This window comes from Protopterus annectens, chromosome 1.part1 (assembly GCF_019279795.1).
Source record: "Protopterus annectens isolate FY-2018-M chromosome 1.part1, PAN1.0, whole genome shotgun sequence".
NCBI classification, from domain to species: domain Eukaryota; kingdom Metazoa; phylum Chordata; order Ceratodontiformes; family Protopteridae; genus Protopterus; species Protopterus annectens.
Window position 1 is genome coordinate 376,476,188 of NC_056726.1, and position 20,770 is coordinate 376,496,957.

The 20,770-nt window shown below is 42.0% G+C and overlaps 1 protein-coding gene across 2 annotated transcripts in view; it reads right to left on the reverse strand.

Moving 5' to 3' along the window:
- TXN2 (thioredoxin 2) overlaps positions 1-20,770 on the reverse strand; it is a 408,927-nt gene that overhangs the window by 361,618 nt on the left and 26,539 nt on the right. For both annotated transcript variants that reach the window (XM_044075328.1, XM_044075329.1), the window contains exon 2: positions 16,813-17,090. In XM_044075328.1, coding sequence (XP_043931263.1) covers positions 16,813-17,090 — 278 coding nt within the window. The remainder of the gene's footprint in view (positions 1-16,812; positions 17,091-20,770) is intronic.

Sequence of the window (20,770 nt, forward strand, 5' to 3'; positions counted from 1 at the left end):
CTGCAGATGCATCCATGAAGGACATCCTCCAAATCCAACCAATCTTCCAGGAAAAGGGCTGGAGGGTGGGATTGTGATGAATGGTGACTACAACACAGATGTTAAGTTATGGTAAGTACATACCGAAAAATCTGATGTTATCTAGTCACCATTCCTCACGTTAAGGTAAGAATCCCCAGCTACCTAAATCCTGGGAGGTCTCACGGAAGGACATGCCAAAGAACTGTGGAGCCAAATGAAGCCCTTCCTCTGGAAATCAAATACAACTTATAGTGGGAAATGAAAGTGTGGGGAGAAGACCACATTGCTGCTGCAGAAATATCATCTAAAGATTGACTATTTGCAAAGGCAGTGGAAGTAGAAACTGCCCTGGTAGAATGAGACTTCACTGGTGAAGCCAAGGAGATACCTTCTGAAGAATAAAATGAAGAAAATACATTGCAAAATCCAACGGGAAACAGTGACTTTCAAAACACCCCTACCCTTTCTATTCAAAGAGAAGGCAACAAAAAGTTGGTCTGAATGCCTAAATTCTCGTGTTGTATGTAAATAAAATTGAAGTTGATGATTAACGTCCAATGTGGGTAGAATACATTCCCCTTTATTGGAATAGTTAGGAAAAAATTCTGGTCGATGAATACACTGAGATTTGTTGGTAAGGCCACTTTAGGCATGAAGGATAGATCTGGTTTTAGAGACACCCTGTCCCTGTGGAAAACTAAGTAGGGCAGCTTGATAGTAAGATCTTGCATCTCCGAAACTCTCTTTGCTGACGTTATTGCCACTAAAAAGGCAGTTTTCCTGGAAAGAAATTTAATATCACACAAAGCCGCTGGTTCAAAGGGAGGTTTTGTCAAAGCCTGCAGGAACAAAGTCAAATCCCATGGGGGAGAAGGGGTTTTTTCAGGAGGCCATAATAAAAAAAAAACCCTTTAAAAAGGCCTTACAGAGCCGTGCAGAAAAGGTAGAATTACCACCAAGGTGAAAATTCGAAATCGTTGCCAACTGTACCTTAATAGTGGAAAAACTAGCCCCTTCCTTAAAGAGAGAGGTCAAAAAGAGAAGTATTTCGGGAAAGGGGTGGAGAAGGGGTCTAAATACCTATTCTTCTCCCAAACTGAAAACCTCTTCCATTTACTGGAATAAACTTTCCTAGTCGAGGACCTCTGGGAAGCACGAATAATCTCTTTTACAGGTGAAGCTAGCCTGGAGTTACCCAAAATCACTGGAAGTGGACATACCATGCTGTCAGATGTAGGGTCTGAAGGTTCGGGAGTGGTAGGAGAGAAGGATGAGATAAATCCAGAACTGGATCAAGCACCCAGGGTGGATGCCTCAAATGAGACCGTAGGAGGGGAAACCACATCTGCCAAGGCCAAAAGGGGGCAATGAGGATCAGTTGACTCTTGAGGTATCTGGCTTTCTGAAGTACTCTGGGAATTAGAGGTAACAGAGGAAAGGCATACAGGAGACCTGGAGGCCAACCGTGGGTGAGCGTGCCCCTGGGGGATTCCCCCTCTGGGGGGAATCAATGCAAAGAAGTTGCTGCATTTGTAGTTGAGAGGAGATGCAAACAGAATGCAGCTCGGATAATCACACTGACAGATCATCTTTTGAGCCACCACTGGGTTCAGGACCACTAGTAAGGAGTCAGTATAGCCCTGCTCAAATTGTGCACCAACACAATGGATGCTCCAAGAATGTGTATTGCAATGAAAAAGCTCCCCCGGCCATCGCACAATCCCAGACCCTCATGGCCTCGCGACACAGCAGACAAGAACGTGTGTCCCCTTGCTTGTTTATATACCACACAGCAGCCATGTTATCTGATAGAACTGCAATCATTCCCTGAGGAAGGTAGTCTTGAAAGTTTGCAACGACAAAAGGACTGCCCTCATCTCCAGAACGTTGATGTGCAGTTTGTTCTCTGAGGGTGACCATGTCCCTTGGATCAACTGCCCCTGGAAATGTCTCCCCTGGATCGTCTGTCCCTGGAAATGCCCCCCACCCCAGGTGGGAAGTTTCCAAGGTGACTGTCGCCACAGGAGTCGGAGGAATAAAAAACCTGCCCACTAGAAGATCTGGTGAACGAATCCACCATGAAAGATGCTTGTGACACAACGGGGTGAGATGAATGGGAAAGGATAGGGGGTGCAGCGATGCTAACCACTGAACTGCAAGGTTCCAATGAAGGACCCTCATATGGTACCGAGCCATATGTACCAAATAAATGGCAGCCGCCATCGATCCTAGAGCCCTGAGAATGAGTGAGGCCGGAGAACAGGTTAGTTTCAGCAAGGTCCAGACTTTATCGTGAATAAGCAACACCCGTTGAGGTAAAGCTGCGACCTGAGAGGTGGTATCCAACAGAGTGCCTAGGAACTTCAGCTTTTGGGTTGGAATCAAAGAGGATTTCACCATGTTCACTGTAACACCCAGCAGATGGAACAGGGAAAGTATGGTGTGAATATTGTCCAGTAGTTGATGCTTTGTGGGGGCCGTCAGGAGCCAATCGTCCAAATAGGGGAAAACTTTGATTCCCTGCAGCCATAGATGAGCTGCTACCAGCGCCATGCATTTGGTGAACACCCAGGGGGCTGAGGTGAGGCCAAAGGGCAGGGCCCGGAACTGAAAATGATGGACTCCCAAGCGAAAGAGAAGAAACCTCCTGGACGGATCCATTTTTATAGGGTAGTACGCATCCTGGAAGTCCACTGTGCACATCCAGTCATTGATGTGCAAGAAAGGCACAATCGACTGCACAGTGATCGTCCGAAACTTCAACTTCTGCATGAACTGGTTCATGCGACTGAGATCCAAAATAGGACATAGGTCCCCTGTTCTCTTTGGAACTAAAAAGAAGCGGGAATATGTTCTGGCTCCTCTCTGTCCTGCGGGGACCTGTTGGATGGCTCTTTTCTGAAGAAGGCTTACAAACTTCCTGTCAGGCTGCTTCTTCCTGATTGGGTGGCAGGACTGAATCTTGGGTGAATTTCCGAAAAGGGAATGCAATAACCCCTGAATATAACTGCTAGCACCCACTGATCATTTGTAACACTGCTCAGGCTAGCGGGGGCAATGTTAACCAACCCCCCCCCCCCCGACTGCCTCCAGGGATGGACAGTCGGGCAACGCCTCAGGAACACTGCAAGGGTTTCTCAGAGAAGGGTTCCCTGGAAACTTGGTTTTGTGGGCCTCCTCTGCCCCTGGGGAGACATCTACCATTAAAACCTCTTCCCCACCCCCTGGAAGAGGAATCCTCCTGAACATCTTGAAAGAGAGACTGTGCCTTCCTGAACCACATTTTCTTACTCCCCTTCTGAGCCTTGGAAAAAGACCTCCAAGGGGCAGAAAACCTGATCCCAACGGCTAACAAGGTCTTCCCTTCCTGTTCACTGTGGGTCAAAGTTCACAGTGGGACCAAAGAGTGTGGAACTATCAAAGGGGGCGTTAACAAAAGACATCTTGAAGACTTCTGTAAACCCGCTCAAACGGAGCCAGGCATGATGCCTAATTGCAATACCTGAGCCCGCCGCCCAGGAGGACCCTTCTGGAGCACTGGAGATTAGCCTCGTGGATGAATTCACAACTGAATGAAGGGTTGACAGCTTTGGAGAAACTGCCTTGAATTCCTCCTCAGACATGAACCCAGAGGGGGAAGTAGATAGTTCCTTTATCAAATCCCTCTGGAGACAGGTGAAATGTGCAAGATAATTTAATGCTCGCAGGCTAAAAGCAGCCGAGGCGAACACCTGCTTTCCAAATCTGTCCATAGCCGATTCATGATTGGGCAGATAGAAGAACTCTGCTCTGCCAATTCCTTTTTGGTGGCAGCAGCCACCACAATAGCATCAACCGGGACCGCTTTGGGCCAAAAGGTTCTATCTGATGGAGGGTTCAGAGACTTATCCACTTTCTTGGGCACTGGCTCCATGGTATCTGGCTCCTTCCAAGCCCTGCTGGCCACAAGATCAATAACAGGGTCAACAGGGGGAGACACCCAGGAGGTAGATGGGCCTGTACCGAAAGCCTCCAGAAATAAGGCTTCCTCCGAGGACAGGGTTTGGGTAGACAAAACGCCTTTGGCCTTGAGGATCTTGAGTATGTCTCCAAAGGAGACATCCTCAGGTAGAGATCTCTGGGACCCATCCCCCTTAACAGCATCCGTATCCTCTGTAAGTGACTCCATAGGGGAGTCAAGATGTCGCCCCTTACAAGTCTTCTTCCTAGGAACTTGTTCAGCCAGGGGTGGTGGGTAAGACTCAGAAGAGAAGGGGGCCCCTGCGGAGGGGGCATCCCCCTGGAGGCTACGTCTGATGGGCTGACCAGAAGCAGGATGACACAAGCCGCTCAGATACTGGGGCTGAGTAGAATGACCCACGTGTGGAAGAGGCAGCTCTGATAGCAGAGAAAGATATTTTGGCAGCCAGGAAGGACTAGAAGAGGTTCCATCCCCCTCTCCCGCCGATACAACCCTAACAAAAAGAAGGTGGACCCTCCCCCAGGCCCACCACTCCACAGGATGGCACCAACCGGAGCTGTCGAAGGCCGAGGCACCCAGAGGAAGAGACCAGTCTGAAAAGCCCAGGCCCGAATCCAACCCCATACCACAGCTCGACAGGCCTGACCGGCCGGTCTGTTCCAAGGGAACAGAAACAGTACCAACCTCCGATCCCATCAGGGAAGGACCCAAACTGGGCCCCAGAGCTCCCCTCAACAGGCCCTGAGAATACAAGCCACTGGTCAGATGAGGAGCAATCGAAGGGGGAGTGGGAGATTAGATTTCCAACCTGTGGGCCTGAGAAGCCAGAAGCCCCAACTCCATCTCAGCTTTCAGAAAGGCCCGCATCATCTCATCCATATCCATAGGGAGGAAACTCCTGAAAGATCGGGAGGAGATGGAGGACCTACTGGGAAAGTTGCACCTGGAACCCGAATGTAGTCTCTTGTGTTCTCTAGAATGAGACCTACCCGGAGAAGACAGAACCTGCTTTGAAGACAATGGATCCAAAGGGAGCTCCTCCACTACAATCAGCTCCAGCACGATTCTCAGATCCGACTGAATTGGAACCGAACTCAGCAAAGGATCCTAAATAACACTTCTCGAATCCCTTGGATCCAAAATGGTCAGATCCGTTGGTATGGTGCCCACCCTTGGATCTGAAGGTCTGGAGTCGAAATCCTTGGATCCAGGAGAGGAAAACGAAGGTACCTGATCTGAGGGCTTTGGGTCCGAACCCTTGGATCCAGGAGTGGACTCCCTGCACGACCTGTGACCCAAAGATCTCAGATCCGAAGACCTAGGATCCGACAGTCTGGGACACTTGGTCGGGGCCTCCTCCACAGAAAGCGTCTTTCTAGCCCCAGAAGAGCCAGCCTTGGCCGGGGAACCAGTGACCAAGGGGCCTTCTTTGACCAAGCCTTAGAAGCTTGTTACGATGGTCGACCAAAGCCCTTGGGTTGAAAGCGGAACAAATGCTGCATTCCACCTCAAGGTGGTTGCCGCCGAGACAGTAGAGGCACTCCTCGTGAGAGTCAGAAATAGGCATTTTCCACCCACAAGAGGAGCACCTTTTAAAGCCTAAAGGTTTATTTGACAACCAAAACAGGAAACAACCTTACCAAAGTCAAAAAAGACAAGACAAGCCAAAGTTCCAGAACCCAATAAGACCATCCGAAACACTCAAGTACAAAGAACAACTTAAATCTAACCAAGTCTACTTATACACCACAGTAACTAGGCCGAGACACAAAACCCCGAGAAAGGGACAAGAAGAAAGGGTAAGAATCGACTGGGAGCGGATATCTAAGAAGGGATAACTCTACAACTCAGAAAAATACACGAAAAATAAGACCCCTTACAAAATAAACACTTAACACCAAGAGGAGCCGAGCAATCTGCGTCTGACTGAGCGGTAAAGATTTGAGGGAGTGTAGGTCAGCAGAGCATTGTGGGAAGGGAGGAACTTGAGCTAAGCTGTGTTCTGAGTATGCTGGCTCGGATCCAAGACCCTAACGTGAGGAATGGTGACTAGATAACATCAGATCTGTTGGTAGAGTAAAATATGCACTGAATTTGTCAACTAAGACATTATAAAGTGTGCAGTATTTTTAAATCTTTATTTGGCACAAGTAATTCTATTATTAAGGTACTTGTAAAAGGAATACCTGTCAATAATTTAAAACATTTCCATACATCTGTTGCAAGTCCTACAAACATTACTCCATTATGGTAAATACAGACAAATTTATCAGTTTCCTTTTACCACATCTTCCATAATGATTTCAATCATACCTGGCTGCTCCACACCTCAAATACTTCCCTTAGTGGGGAGATTAGGTTAAATTGGAGAACAATTACCAAATTTCAACAGTCATAATGACTACTTAGAAACAAAAGTACTTTTTCTTTCATTAAGCATCCAATCTTTCTTTTCTGCTAATTCTTGTAGTAATACATATACACGTTATCCATCTCAGATATATTCTGTTGTTCCCAATAACAATTATTCATACTCAGTCCAAATCTCTTGCCCTGGTGCATCTAACATTTACATAGGTACATCCAAAGATACTCTTTCAGACAAATTATTTATGAAATCTCTCATTTGAGGTTTCCAACTATCTGAGGATAACCCCAGAATAAACTCCAACTTGATTCTTACTCTTCCATATAACACCCTCAACAATTTTTTTTCAACAGTTTTGCAGTGGTGCTTGTTTCTAGGGAAGAACAAGGGTGTAGGGGTAGAGAGAGAGTCATGAGATGACATACAGAATTAGAGATGATCTGAATTGAATAACGTAGCAGTTTCTTTTGGAAGCTGTTGCAATTAGAGGTACACCATATTTCAGTTGAAACAGCAGAATGCCTTTCCCAATGGCATGCCTAGATGATTCTGAATGAAGCCAGGAGATCTATTTTAGCACTAAAAGGAAAGGAATTAATCTTTTCACATATATTATCAAGATGAAGGTGAATTTTTTTTTTTGGCATATTTTTTTCTCTCACCTATGCTACCCCTTTGCCTCTGTCCTCAATGAGCCTACCACCCCTTACATGCAAGTCCATGGCTTGCATGATTAGCTGGGGCCAGTCGAGGATCTAAAGGGGGCCAGTCGAGAATCTGAAGGGGTCCACTTGGAGTCTTGCTGTTGAATCCCCCCCCCCCTTTTTTTTTTTTTTTTTACCTACCCTGTTGCTCCCTCTCCCTGATCTACTAGACCACCAGAGGAGCAAGCGTGCAGTAGAGCATGGAGCAAAAAACACTTCTGCCACACCTCCTCAGTTGCTCAGCCATGCCTCAACCCTTCACCCCATTTAGACTATGCCCTTCAGCATGGTGTCTGTGGTCTCCATCTGGGATCATCACAGGGGATGCCCACAGGACTGCTCTCCAATCTGGGATGGTAATGCCATCTCTCCCTGCCGGTCAGTCACCCAAGCTGCTAACTGAACACGAGTCTCCTGGGCTGTAATCAGGGCTTTATCCCTCTATCCAAGCACAGTGGCTAAAATGAAGGTGAGAATTAAAAAAATTTTAAATGATGACTCAAAGTTTTTATTATCCAGTGGAAATGCTGGAAACATAGTATAAAATGAAATGAGGAAGTCTCCTCAGACAGACGAAAGCACTCAGTCTTATTAAAATCCTTGATTTTACCATCTTGCATCCTCAGGGCATTTTTTTCTGCATGGTTCTTGGATTATACTAATTATGGATGTACCATTTCTACAGTTTAAAATTAACAGAGATGTTAAATCCAAATTCCAAGGTATTTGAATGAGTTTATAAAACCACTACATGTACATTACACTGAAATTAAAACTTGTAATGTCATTTTCGTGTCCAGTACAGAGGATAAACCACTTTCCATGTACTTCTCTGAACAACTGTATGTTTATCAAAATATTCAAGTTGCAAGGGGAAGGCAATATTTATCTCAGCAAATCATAGTTTATATTAATACGTATTTAGTGAAGATGAAAATCACAGCAAATGATAATATATTTCATAAATACATTTTGAATTTATAAAGATATGTATTAAAATCAGACATTAATAAAATTTCAACAATACTTTGCTTGAATCTCAGTCTCTCTCTCTTAAATTGTATTTGCTCTTGCTAGTTACAGTTTTACGATTGACTAACATCTGTCACTATCGGGGGAAGCATTAACATCCAAGTGTACATGCATTTGGGATAGGTTTTACACAAGAATATAGGTTCATAGGTAGGTAAGAGGCTATCTGCCCGTGGGCATTTATAAGCCTAGCCAGAGTGTGTCGGCTTTCACCGCCCCATTGATTAATTAACTGAGCCTCTGTCAAGCAGAGCCAATGAAGTGATCCCAGGGGTGTATTTTCCGTTACCCATCTACTCGTCAAGGCTTCTGTTGAAGAGTGTTATTAAGGGGCTCTGCCTAATGTAGTTAGGAATTTTGTTCCAAAGCATGGGGAGTCTCTGTGACAGGAATCTATCCCTCCAGCATGTTCTATTTATTGTTGTGGTGAGGTTTAGCTCACTACAGAGCGTGGCTCGCAGCGACTTGGATTTCTTTAGGTGGAGCATATCCATCAATTCCGAGTTGGACATGGCTTTGTAAGTCAGGCAGAGATCACCTCTGAGTAAGCGATATGCCACCGAGTACAGCCGGAGTTTTTTCAGTCGGGCTGCATAGGACATATGTTTGAGGCCAGTAATCCTCTTGGTGAGGTGCTTTTGTGGTCTTTCCAGCTGCTGGAAGTGTCTTGTGAGGTACATCCCAAATGGGATATTGTACTCTATGATGTATATCTTTAAACAGAAAGAAAACACTGTTAAATAAGAAAAAGCTGTGTGCCTTTCTACATGCAATTTATTAACTATGAATAAATGCCATGCATGGTCATGCATGTGCCCCAAAGCACAGGAAAGTACAGTTGTATAAGCTGAACTTACCATAACAGCAGACATCTGAACAATCAGTGCTGCAGTAGCTTTAACTATATGGTTCAGAGGTATGTACTAGGCCATTGGCCCTAGGGCCTATATAAGCCTAGCAAAAAAGGTACCCTGGCTTTCGCCACCCAAGAAAATTATTTTCCTGTGCCCCTTGTCAAGCAGAGCCACAGAAGTGATCTCCGGGGTGAATTTCCTATTTCCCATCCAATCAAGATTTTTCTTGAAGCGTGCTAATGAGGAGCATTGTTTGACATAGATAAGTAGACTGTTCCAGAGTATGGGAAGTCTCTGGGACAGGAATCTATCCCTCCAGCATGTTCTGTTTATTGTGGTGACAAGGTTTAGGTCCCTACAGCGTGTAGCCCGGAAAGATTGGGACTTCTTTAAGTGGAACATGTCCAACAGCTCTGGGTTTGACATAGCTTTGTATGTTAGGCAGAGATCATCTCTGAGTAGGCGATATGCGACGGAGTAAAGCTGGAGTTCTTTGAGATGGTCTGCGTAGGGCATCTGTTTGAGGCCAGTAATCCTCTTTGTGAGGTATTTCTGTGGCCTCTCCAGTTGTTGTAGATGTCTTGTGAGATACAATACATACCAAAAGGGGCGCTGTACTCTATAATGGGTTTAATGAGTGATGAGTAGAGGGGAACAATAACCTCTTTTTTTCTGGATGAGAAACCTTTTGTGATGAGGTGTGCCATGTAGAAGGATTTCCTGACCACTGTGGTGATGTGATTATCAAAGGAGAGACTACAGTCCACCTGTGTCCCACATGTTTGGTGTTAAGTAGACTACCACCTATGCGGTAGTTCATGGGTACAGAGTTTTTACCAAAGGGGATGACAATGCACTTTTTGGCACTGAGCTTCAGGTCATGGCTTTGAAACCAGGCATCTGTCTCAGGGAGTCCCTTTTGTAGAATGTCCACATCGTTAGGATTTTCGATTACGGCTCCCAGTTTGCAGTCATCTGCAAACTTCATTAGCCAAAGACTTTCTGTGTTAGCCTGTACTTCAGAGAAGTAGATACCAAACAGGAGAGGACCCAGGACTGAACCCTGTGGTACTCCACTTGTCACTGGTCTGAAGTCGGATTTGGAGTCTGCTACTTTCAGTGTGGATTCTGTCCGTGAGCCAGTTGGCAACCCATCTTGTGACATAGGGATTTATACCTAGGTTAGGGAGTTTATCTATAATTCCAGAGTGGGGGATGGTGTCGAAAGCCTTGGCAAGATCTAGATAAGCTGTGTGAACCACCTTACCCTCATCTATGGCTTTGGTGACTGCTTCAAAGAAGTCTATCAGGTTTAGGAGACATGATCTGCCTTTTACAAACCCGAACTGGGTGGGGTCCAGAGTTTGGAGATTACCAATGTCTTTGTTTATGAGTTCCATGATGATACATTCCATGGCCTTGAAGACCAGGCTCACAGGCTAATGGGGCAGTAGATCCCGGGCTCTGTCATGGCTACCCCTTTGTGCAGTGGGATAACTGTCGCTGTGCGCCATTCAGTGGGCACAAAGCCTGAGGTGAGGCTATGACTGAACATGGTACTAAGGTGGGGTGCCAATTTGTTCTGTAGTTCGTGTAAACCGCAGCCTGAGATATTGTCCAGTCCCATGGATGCTGTGTTCTTGGCTTTGGAGAGTGTGTTTTTACCTGTGCAGCCGTGATTACAGGAACTTTGCATTCTTCCGGTATAGAGAAGGGCCCGCTAGGGGGTGAGGGGGGGGGGGTCTGCCAGGATGTTGGCAATATCAGTTGGTTCTGTATATTTAGTGCCATTGCGCTGTAACTCAGAGCAGATCCGAGTGTTGCCACTGAGATTCTTGACATAGCTATAGAATGCTTTGTTGTTGTCTTTAGGGTCAGTGGCAATTTTTTTTCGTACTTAGCTTTGGAGGATTTTATGAGGGATCTCAGCTTCTTACTGAGGCTGACCAGGGAGCTCCTCCGGTCATGGGATTTTACTCTTTTTTGCAACAGTTTCTTTCTTCTGTTGTAGAGTTTGTTTATGGCAGAGGACCACCAGATTGGCTTCCTTTTTTTGGAGGATAGCATCTTGCTTCTGTTAGGGATAGCACGATCCATGCACTCGTTCAAGTGCTTATAAAGTGCATTTGTGTAGGATTCAGCAGTTGTACTTCTATTGTCCGTCTGCATGGGTGTCATGACGTTTGCCACTTATGTCTTAAGAAGTGTGAAGTTGGCTTTGGAGAAGTTTTTACGGTGGTTTCCCTAATGGGGGGTGGGGGCAGAATGTGGATGTCTAGTGTGATTAGCTTGTGGTCGGATTTGACCAACGAGGAATTGACCTCTGGTGTGGAACACCAGTCGCCCATGTTGGTAATGACCAGGTCTAGGATACTCCTGCCCATGGTGGGGGTGTGAATAAGTTGATCCAAGGTGCTGGAATTTATGAATTCCAGAAAACGTTGAGCAAAAAAGAGTTGGCATGAGTAGTTTTCCCAGTTAATGGTGGGGTAGTTGAAATCGCCCATTATTAGGTTGTTGGGTTGTACCCCAATATTTTCCAGTGTATCAAGAAATGAGGAGTGGGAATCCTGGGGCATGGTGGGAGGTCTGTAGCAAGCTACAATTTGGATTACAGTCTTGCCCAGAGTTAGTTGCACTTGGATAATCTCGGATGAATTATGCAGTGCAACTAGTCTGGAGGTGTAGATATCCTTAATGAATATGGACACACCTCCACTTTTAGTGCTTCGGTCTGGGTTAGGTGGCCAAAAGGTGTGGTATGAATTATAGCCTGGTAATGCAGGGGTGCTCTCTGGAGCTTTGAACCAGGTCTCTGTCACTGCACAGATGTCGATGTTCTCCATTTTAAGGAGTGCCTCGAGTGAGTGCATTTTGAGGTTTAGACTTCTAGCACAGAGTAGCACTATCCTCAGATTCTGCTTGCTTGTACCCGTTACGGTGGTGAATTTTTCATTTGAACCTTACGTAAAAAAGGCACTACAGGGGTGGCAAGAGCCTTAGCCAGTATCCAGAATCCTAAGGGCGACAGGTGCAGGCCATCTCTGGCAAAGCATCGTGGTCTGTCGATCATGTAACCCCATGCAGACAAATACTGGATCCCCTTAGAATGACACCAGGAGCTTAGCCAATTGAAGTCAATCATTTTGTCCTTTACTGTGGTATCATTCTGGGTGATGGCAGGATGCTACTCAGGGCTAGGGTCATACCGGCCTGGGCTACAAGATCGGAGAGCTCCTCCATGTCTCTTTCATGTAGTCCAGAAAGGTACGTCTCAGGTCATTCACACCAACATGGACAATGACAGAGTCATATTTGTACTTGTTGTGGAGTGACTTTAGTGCATGCGTTATGTGGCGGATCCTGGCACCCGAGAGGCAGCTGACAGTAACTTTCTCCTTGTTTAGCCTGGTGAGTGGAACATCAGCGTTCCTGACTATAGAGTCACCTATGACTAGAGTGTTGGGTACATTGTTATACCTTATGAGCTGTGGTTGAGTGGCACAATGAGATTGTGGGCTAAGTGTCATTTGGGTTGTGTTGGGGGGGGGGGTTTGCTTACATTTCTGCTTTGGAGGTCCCTGTTGCTTGGGCAAGTTTTTGAGAGCCTCCGTGAATGTAGCTATGTGTTTTGTGTTTCTGTGTGTGTATTTCGGTAGTGTAGGTTTTGAGGGACTATGTGATGAGTGTGGTGTGTGGTACAAGTGTTTACCTTCTCCTCTTGACTGTCTAGTCCAGTCTTGGGTGAAGAAAGCTTTGCTTCCAGTTTGGCTAAATAAAAGTGCATCTCTCACAGGTTGTAGTGTTGGGTGGTAGGAGGAGAGGGTTGTCTATGTACATGAGGCAATTGCTGCATTGCCCTAAGATGCCCAGATTCATCAGGTAGACAGGAGAAATCAGCGGGAGCCCTTAGACATGCCTGGATAAGTGCTTATTTATTAAGTACTAAAAACTGCTTTCCTCTACACAAGTGAGGAAAGTTGAGTGTTGTAGTAATTTGCAGCTTATTTAGTGCTTGCAATGAGTTCTGAACAAGTGCCGAGCTCAAAGAAACAGATTTGAGTGCTGAAACTAAAAAACTGGATAGTTCTAAGAAACAAAATTAAGCTAGAAGGCTTCTCTCCAACTCAGAAAGGTTTGGGGTATCAGAAGCTTACAAATGGTCCTGGATACAGCAAATCTGTATGTGGACAAGAGTACTTACAGGAAAGGCAGGAAACAACTTTAGAATTTTTTTTTTCTTCCCAAATGCTCTCTTTGTACACAGTAGGAGTGCCTGAAATCAGAATATGACCTCACTGCACTCAGTTAAGTGAGCAAATGATGGGCCCAGAAGGAGTATCCAAATACAAATTTACAAGAGGGCCATGCAATTTAAAAGCCACCAAAATTAACACCAAAACAAGAACAGGGAGGGGTGGTAGAGACAGAGAGCCACAATTTTCAGTTCAATTAATATTCAGTAAGAAACAAAAATACATAAAATGCTGTACTATATGAAAAAAGTGCAGACAAAAGTGTACTAAAATTCGCTTATACATCTAGTTGATTGCAGGCAAATCTTAGCCGGCCAAAGCTCAAGGGTTATATCCTGCCAAGGATACAACAGCAGGGTCAGCTTCCAAAGCTTCAGGGCATCTTCCAAGTGCCCAAACTGTGAGGTAGTTCAAACTGAGCAGACTAACATGCAAATTTAGGTGCAAATTCCTTCAGAGCTTTCCTGCCAGCAGAGATGGGGAAATTGGGCCTGAAAGGAGAATGCTAGGAACAAAAAAATAAATGCCCACACCTTGGCAAAAAAAAAAAAAACACACCAAAAAACAAGGGGTACTGGAGGGAAGGAGTGACTACTGCAGCAATGATCATTCAAATATCTAGCGTGACTCAAAGTTCAATTTACACAGCAGTGCTATGTTCATCATACTGCTCACTGCTGCTGTAGTCTTAGCTACATGGATAGATTACCCTAGTTAAACAGAGTTGGGAGATGGAAGGAGAAGAATACAGGGGCCCCTGGAGAATGGTCTTCACAAAGCATGATATGGACCTAGAAGGACTCGAGCTTATAGTGCTTTGTGAAAGCATGTACAGAGGACCAAGTAGCATCTTCCAAAATACTTCTAGAATCCAACCCCGTACATGAAGCCAAGGCCCCTGGTAGAGTAGGCCCTTGACCCTGCCTGGAAGAGGTTTTTTATGGTGAATATAACAAAAGGTAATAGCCCTAGACAACCATTTCAAAATAGTCTTTTGACACAGGTTGTCCCTTCTTCTTACCTTCACAAGACATGAACAACTAACCTGAAGATCCGAAAGATTTAGTTCTGTCAAGACAGTATCTGAGTTGTCTGTAGCTGGAACTTGGGAGTTGTACGCCAAGGTATAGAGTATCCTTTCTCCCTCATTTTTAGGTTCAGGAAAGAAAACAGGCAGGTTGATAGTTGGGCTTAAAGTAAACTTGGATAACACTTTAGGCATAAAAGAAAGATTAGTTCATATGAAGCAAGTCTTAGCTTCTGTAACACAAAAAAGTCCATAAAGGCCTCTTTTTTTTTTTTTTTTTAAACAAGAAACATTGTTATTGAATTATCACTTATAACATAATCAATTATACATTTATATAAACGAAAACTATGGTTGACATTTTCAATTGTAAACATTATACATCACATATAATCTTCTATATAGTCATTGTCCATCAAACATTACACAGCTCATTCAATTCCTGCCTTCACTTAAACCTCACTCCTCTTCCAAAACATTATTCTGCATGCATTCTTGGAAGCCTCTTATCCTAAACCCCTTTCAAGAATATTTTGAAATAACACTGCATTAAAAAGAGGAGGAAGATCCAGGGGCAGACATGCTGAAATGGCCGATAAATGAACCTTGACAGAGGAAGGAGAGGCCACAGGATAGTAACTCGCACAAATATTGTAAAACCAGAGAACAGCCCTGAATGGGTGCTGGTTATGTTGCTGGCACCAGCTAGGAAACCTTTTTCATTTGCTAATATTTGATTTTGAAGGCTTTCTTGGCTCCAATAGTACTCGCTACACATCCTCAGTAAACTGGTGCGTAAAAAGGAGGAGGTGCAGTTATTACCCCAGAGCTGAAATGTGCTATATGAAGTGAAAGGCTGGTGAGGAAGGTCAAAGTGATGACAAGGTAAATAATAGAGAGAGTAGATTTCAAAGATGCCACCATTATTAGTCTACACGTCACAAGTAGGTCTTCATCAAGAAGATATTTGCAGACTTTACAGAGGCAGGACTAAGTTATTAGGCATATATACATTAAGAGAGAGAGAGAGAGAGAGACAGAGAGAAATATGGCTTTGATGAATCACGTTGAAAGAGTAAATGGGAAGACCAAGTTGAATTGGAAAGACAGAAGTTAAAAAAACATGAGCAAAAAAAAAAAGGAACCGATTTAATACAAACCTCCAAAAATTTTACTTCACAGAAGAGATGACAGAATCCTGCACTGCCTGAAATATTTGTACAGGGTAACCCATCAAGAATACCTAAGCGACAGCAAGGAATGAAGAAAGGAAGGAATGGAGCAATGCTAAGGACAGCCACATCTGAATGGTCAGAGACAGACTGTAGCACATCATGCATTAACTACCAAAAAAAAAGAACTGGTTTCAAAAAAACAGGAAGAATTTCATGTTTATGTTATATAGTAGATTTTCCATCTCTCTTAAATCTATAGAATATTGAACACTATTAACCAGAGAAATTTCATACCAAAAGTAGAGACCCTTTTAGTAAATCCAGCAATACAGAAGTCATTTGTATTCAAACACTATTTGCTCCCAAATCAACAAAGCCTTAATACATACAAATGGGAGTAAATGTGGCATTAAAGTATCATAAGAGCACTGTCTTATTTTCTGTGACCAAGCTGCAAATCTGTCTCTATTACTACACTGTAATTTTATGGCAATAGTACATCACATGTACGTAGTTCATTTCAGTTTTAAACTACAAATTCAGAAGGTGAACTGTACAATGTGCTGGAAAACAAGCATGAGCTCTTAAGTGCTGCATTTATGGATAGGATATCACAAGTGGCATACATACAAACAACACAGTTTATGAAATAAACAAACATCATCTCCTTAAAAAATACATTTATCGCTAGTTACTTTGTACAAAGGGATAAAGACCTGACTGGGACCCAAACACCAAGGTACTCACTAGTGGCCTGGGAGTTGAAGGAGCTACGCAGGAAGAACCTGTTGAGCTGTCTTGCAAATTTTTGTGGAAGGAGGCAGTTTAGTCTCACAGTCACTGAAGATCCAGTCTACAGCATACAGAGTACGGAATTTATGATCCTGACCTTTCCAAAACTTCACTCGTACAGTAGCCTTAATGCAAGCATACATACTGGAAACCACAGTAGATCTTACCTTTGGCACAGGTAAGCACACTAGTCATCAGTTGTGGAGTTAGGTGAATGAACCAGTTATGAGCAATGGCCCTCCAGTACCAAACTCCATTACAATTGAAAAAGTGTGGGTTGCCAATAAAACATTCTCACCTGGAAAGAGAAAATGCCCAATAAAGTGGGGACATGGAATGTACACATCAGGCAGGATGAGGGAACACATTGGTCTACACACATTACTACAGGGAGATCGGATGAACAAATGCTAAGAAAAAAATATATATATTACACACACACACAAAAATGTATTTATACCCAACACCTTAATTCGCAATAAATATTCAAATACATAATCTATGGAGATTAACATCATGTATTTATGCCCAGCACTGTATTTCACACCAAATATTTAAATACACAAGCTACATTATTATCAATTCTCTAAGTAGTACCATTTATATTTTAACCAATTCTTACTCTGCATGGAAGTCCACCACAACAGGTTTGTCACTATTTATCACTCTCTCATTAAAATCAGCTCCATCCTGGACAATGAAGGAATCCCTGCAAAAAGCAGATGTGAAAAACATTCTTGAGGAATGAAGAAGAGAGTTCTGAGCAGAAGATACTGTTGAACTGTGGTTACACAAAGTTGTTAAACTCTGACGTAGTCCTGAGAAATGAGACTGTGAGATGCCTGGCAACTCTCTGCAGGACAGAGATACAATCCTCCGTAAGAAAATCCGATGGGCCATCTGCAAGACAGAACATACAGGCATATAACATACTGTTTCAGCAACTTTTAAAACTGCTTGTATCTGCAGCAAACCTTGAAAGCAAATGAAACATTACACTTGGGTTAAACACTTCCATAATTAGCATCAGGTAAACAACACTTCAGTAAGCTCTGCTTGTTTACATCAACCTTTAATAACCATATCAGCTGGACAGTCATGCATATTTATTAAACAATCATGTCTGATGGCTCAGAGGTGTAATGTTTGCATCACCTCAAACTCATTACTATCCCAAGATCTTATAGCCCCCACTAGAATAGGAACACTTGGAAAACATGTATGTAACACAATAAACAAGCAATGTAAATCAACACGCAAACACTTACAAGGCAAAAAAAGTACAATTTATAACATAACATATCAGCAGAAAAGAAAACAACATGAAGTCATAATAAAACAAGCCTAGAGAAGACAAGTAGCACCTTGCCCTTCCTTTCCCTCTCATTTTTTCACCTAGCCCATGATTTCTTGAATGCCTCCAGTTACTGACTAATAATCCTTCTATTCTGGAAACCCTTTCCACTTTTCATATTTCCTTCTGTGAAAAAGTACTACTTGTGTCTATGCTACAAGTTATTTCCTTTTATTGGAGGTTATCCACTTCCCTGTCCTTTCTTTTCAAATCTATTCCTTCACAGCATTACTCCCCTTTCATCTTTACCCTTTTTCTTCTAGCTTCAAGGAACTACACCCTGGCTATTCAAGTCTATAACAGCTGACGGAGAGGGCATAAGCTAACACACACTCCCAAACAGGTAAAACCTTCACAAAAGAAGCTTAACAACTGAAAATGCCGTTAAAGAAGGAATGGTGACTACTGGCAACAAAATGGACAACAGCAATATAAACAATGCAAGAACTGATGTTTTGAAAAGGGACATTTTAATAATGAAATCACTTATTCTGAATTGTTGCCTAATGATTTTAAATGTGTAAAAAAAGTTACTATTAATGAATTTATAAAAGTTTTTAATATAGCAGACACTGAATTGAAAGAGAATGAATTAGACAAGGTTTAAAATACGATCCTACAAACCACCATTTTTACTAAGAGTGAATTGTTTAAATTTGTTAGAAAGTTAGTTACATTTTATTTTTCTGAATTTCCAAGAATGAAATGTGACCAAAATGAGACCAAAATGAATCAGACTTGGACAGCTGTCTCAATGGTAGCTTTTATTCTTGTTGTTCTGATACATGTTTGTTGGATGAAGGATATACACCATTAGCAGTGACTATTAAAAGTAAATCTACTTATATGCCTCCAGCAAATAAATATGAAAATTATGACTTTTTTCCAGAGATTTTAAATAAAAATGTATTACCTATGTTAAAAGAATTTAAGAATAAAAGCAAATTTTAATACAATTCAAAGATGAATGGAATGCTCTTAAAACATTACAAACTCATTCCTATCCGACAATTAAACCACCATATAAAGGACAAAGTGTGGTGGTTATGAATGTTGATCCATATGAGGAAATGTGTTATAATTACTTGAATAATAAGGAAGTGCTTGAAAACTGATTGTGAAGCTGTTACTAATAAATTAAATAATTTGATAAGTAAGGATATTAGACAACACTTTAACAGTCAGGATAGAAAAAAAATATTTCCTACACAATATACTTAAATTTCTACATTTTACTGTGTCCCTAAAATAACATAAAAATAATATTAAACCTCAAGGCAGTCCAATATCATCAGGTTGTAATAGCTTTATTGAGAATATAGATAAGGTTATAAATACATACTTAAATGCAGATTGTTGTTAAGCTACCATCACATATATTAGAGATGCATTTGATTTTTTCAATAAAATTAAAGATATTAAGTGATGTGACAACTGACGTTAGTAGTCTATATACCAATATAATATATCAACATGGACTACAGGCATTGGAACATTTTCTTGGGCTCATTACCTAAATCTAACTGTATAGTGGAATTGACTTAATTTTGTTTTAAGAACATTTTTTTTCTGTTTTTAATAAACAAATGTATTTGCAGTTATTTGGAATGGCCATGGGGCAAGTGTCTGCACCCACATATGCTAACTTGTTTATGGGTATGGTAGAACAAGAATTTATGACTTCAGAAATCTATGAAATTTTAATACTGGATTTACTGATGACACCACTTGTATCTGTGATGGTAAAGTTAAGCCATATGGCTTATATTTTAATAGTAACATACATTCCACTAATATTTTTGGATGTGACACTAACTGGTAAACCAGAAAATGTTAACAGTCTTATATGGGAAAGGCATTGCATATAATACATTTTTGTGTCATTACCTTAGAGTGACTTGTTTAAATCCCGTACATTATGTAGTATGATGCCAAGTTAATTATTCAAAAAGACATTAGTTCTGGATATTGTTGATGTGATCCAGAATGCTTACAATTGTGTTTCTGAGTTAGATACAACACAATTGTCAAAACTGTACATGAACACATAATGGGAAAATAGTTGTTATACTAACAGCAAAACTTTTCAAAATAAATTGCAGTTATTTTCTGTTACACAGTATAGTGTGTTTTACAGACACAATGATGGAAGAAATTAAAAAAATCCTGGCAATATATAGCAAGTGATACAACCTTACAGAAACTTTTCTCTAAATAGCTATTTATAGTACATAAGAGAGGTAGGAATACTGAAGATTATTTGACACATATATTTACTGTTTTATTAAAGTAACGACTAAGGATCCCCCGGGAAGTCAATGGTACCTTTAGTCATGGCCACTACTGTAGTTATTTTGCTGTGGTGATGGAATTCAGCAACATAAATGGTAAAAAGTGTCATACTGTAGCTAGATATTTAAGCTATACTGAGGTAGCTGTATACACCTTGACATGCCTATGTGGATTTGTGTGTATATATATATATATATATATATATATATATATATATATATATATATATATATATAGTTGGACTGCAGGAGCATATTAGAGATAAGGACACATGCTGCTCTGCACTGTTTACATAAATATAATAGTGATAATTCACCACTGGAGGTATCAATATTACAAGTATTTTAGGAGACAGAGAGAGAGAGAGGTAGCATTAAAGATTTTTTGATGCATAAAGAAACTGCTTATTCTAAAGTGTGATACCATGTATCCTAATAGTTTAAATAATTATTGTTCTTGGAAGAGTGTGATGTTATTTTAAGTAGGTCATTTTAAGTACTGATTTATTTTAATTGCATTTTTTGATTGGTTTGAAGGATGTATTTAAGATGTTTGCTTTAGATATTCAAAACATCCTCCATAGAAAGAATTAACCAAAGCACTGGAGCGTACTGAGGAAAGAATAAAAAGTGTTTTCATGAATAGCTCATTTCTCTCTCTGCCAGTCAAAACTTCTCTACAATCCCTATTCAGTCTCCAACCATGACAAACTCCGAAAATCTTATAGTGTAATATACTACAAAGCTTGTCCCTACATTAATAATGGCACAACTTCTCCTTTTTGTTACTCTACCATGCTCAGCATTTTAGAGCTTTCAGCAAAAGGAGAGCAGCTTGTGTGCGTGTGCCTGTTTGTGTGGTTAAGTAATCTACAAACTAATTTTCTGTTGCTGACCTATCCAGCAAAGGCTGCAGGGATTCTTCTCAGTCTAAC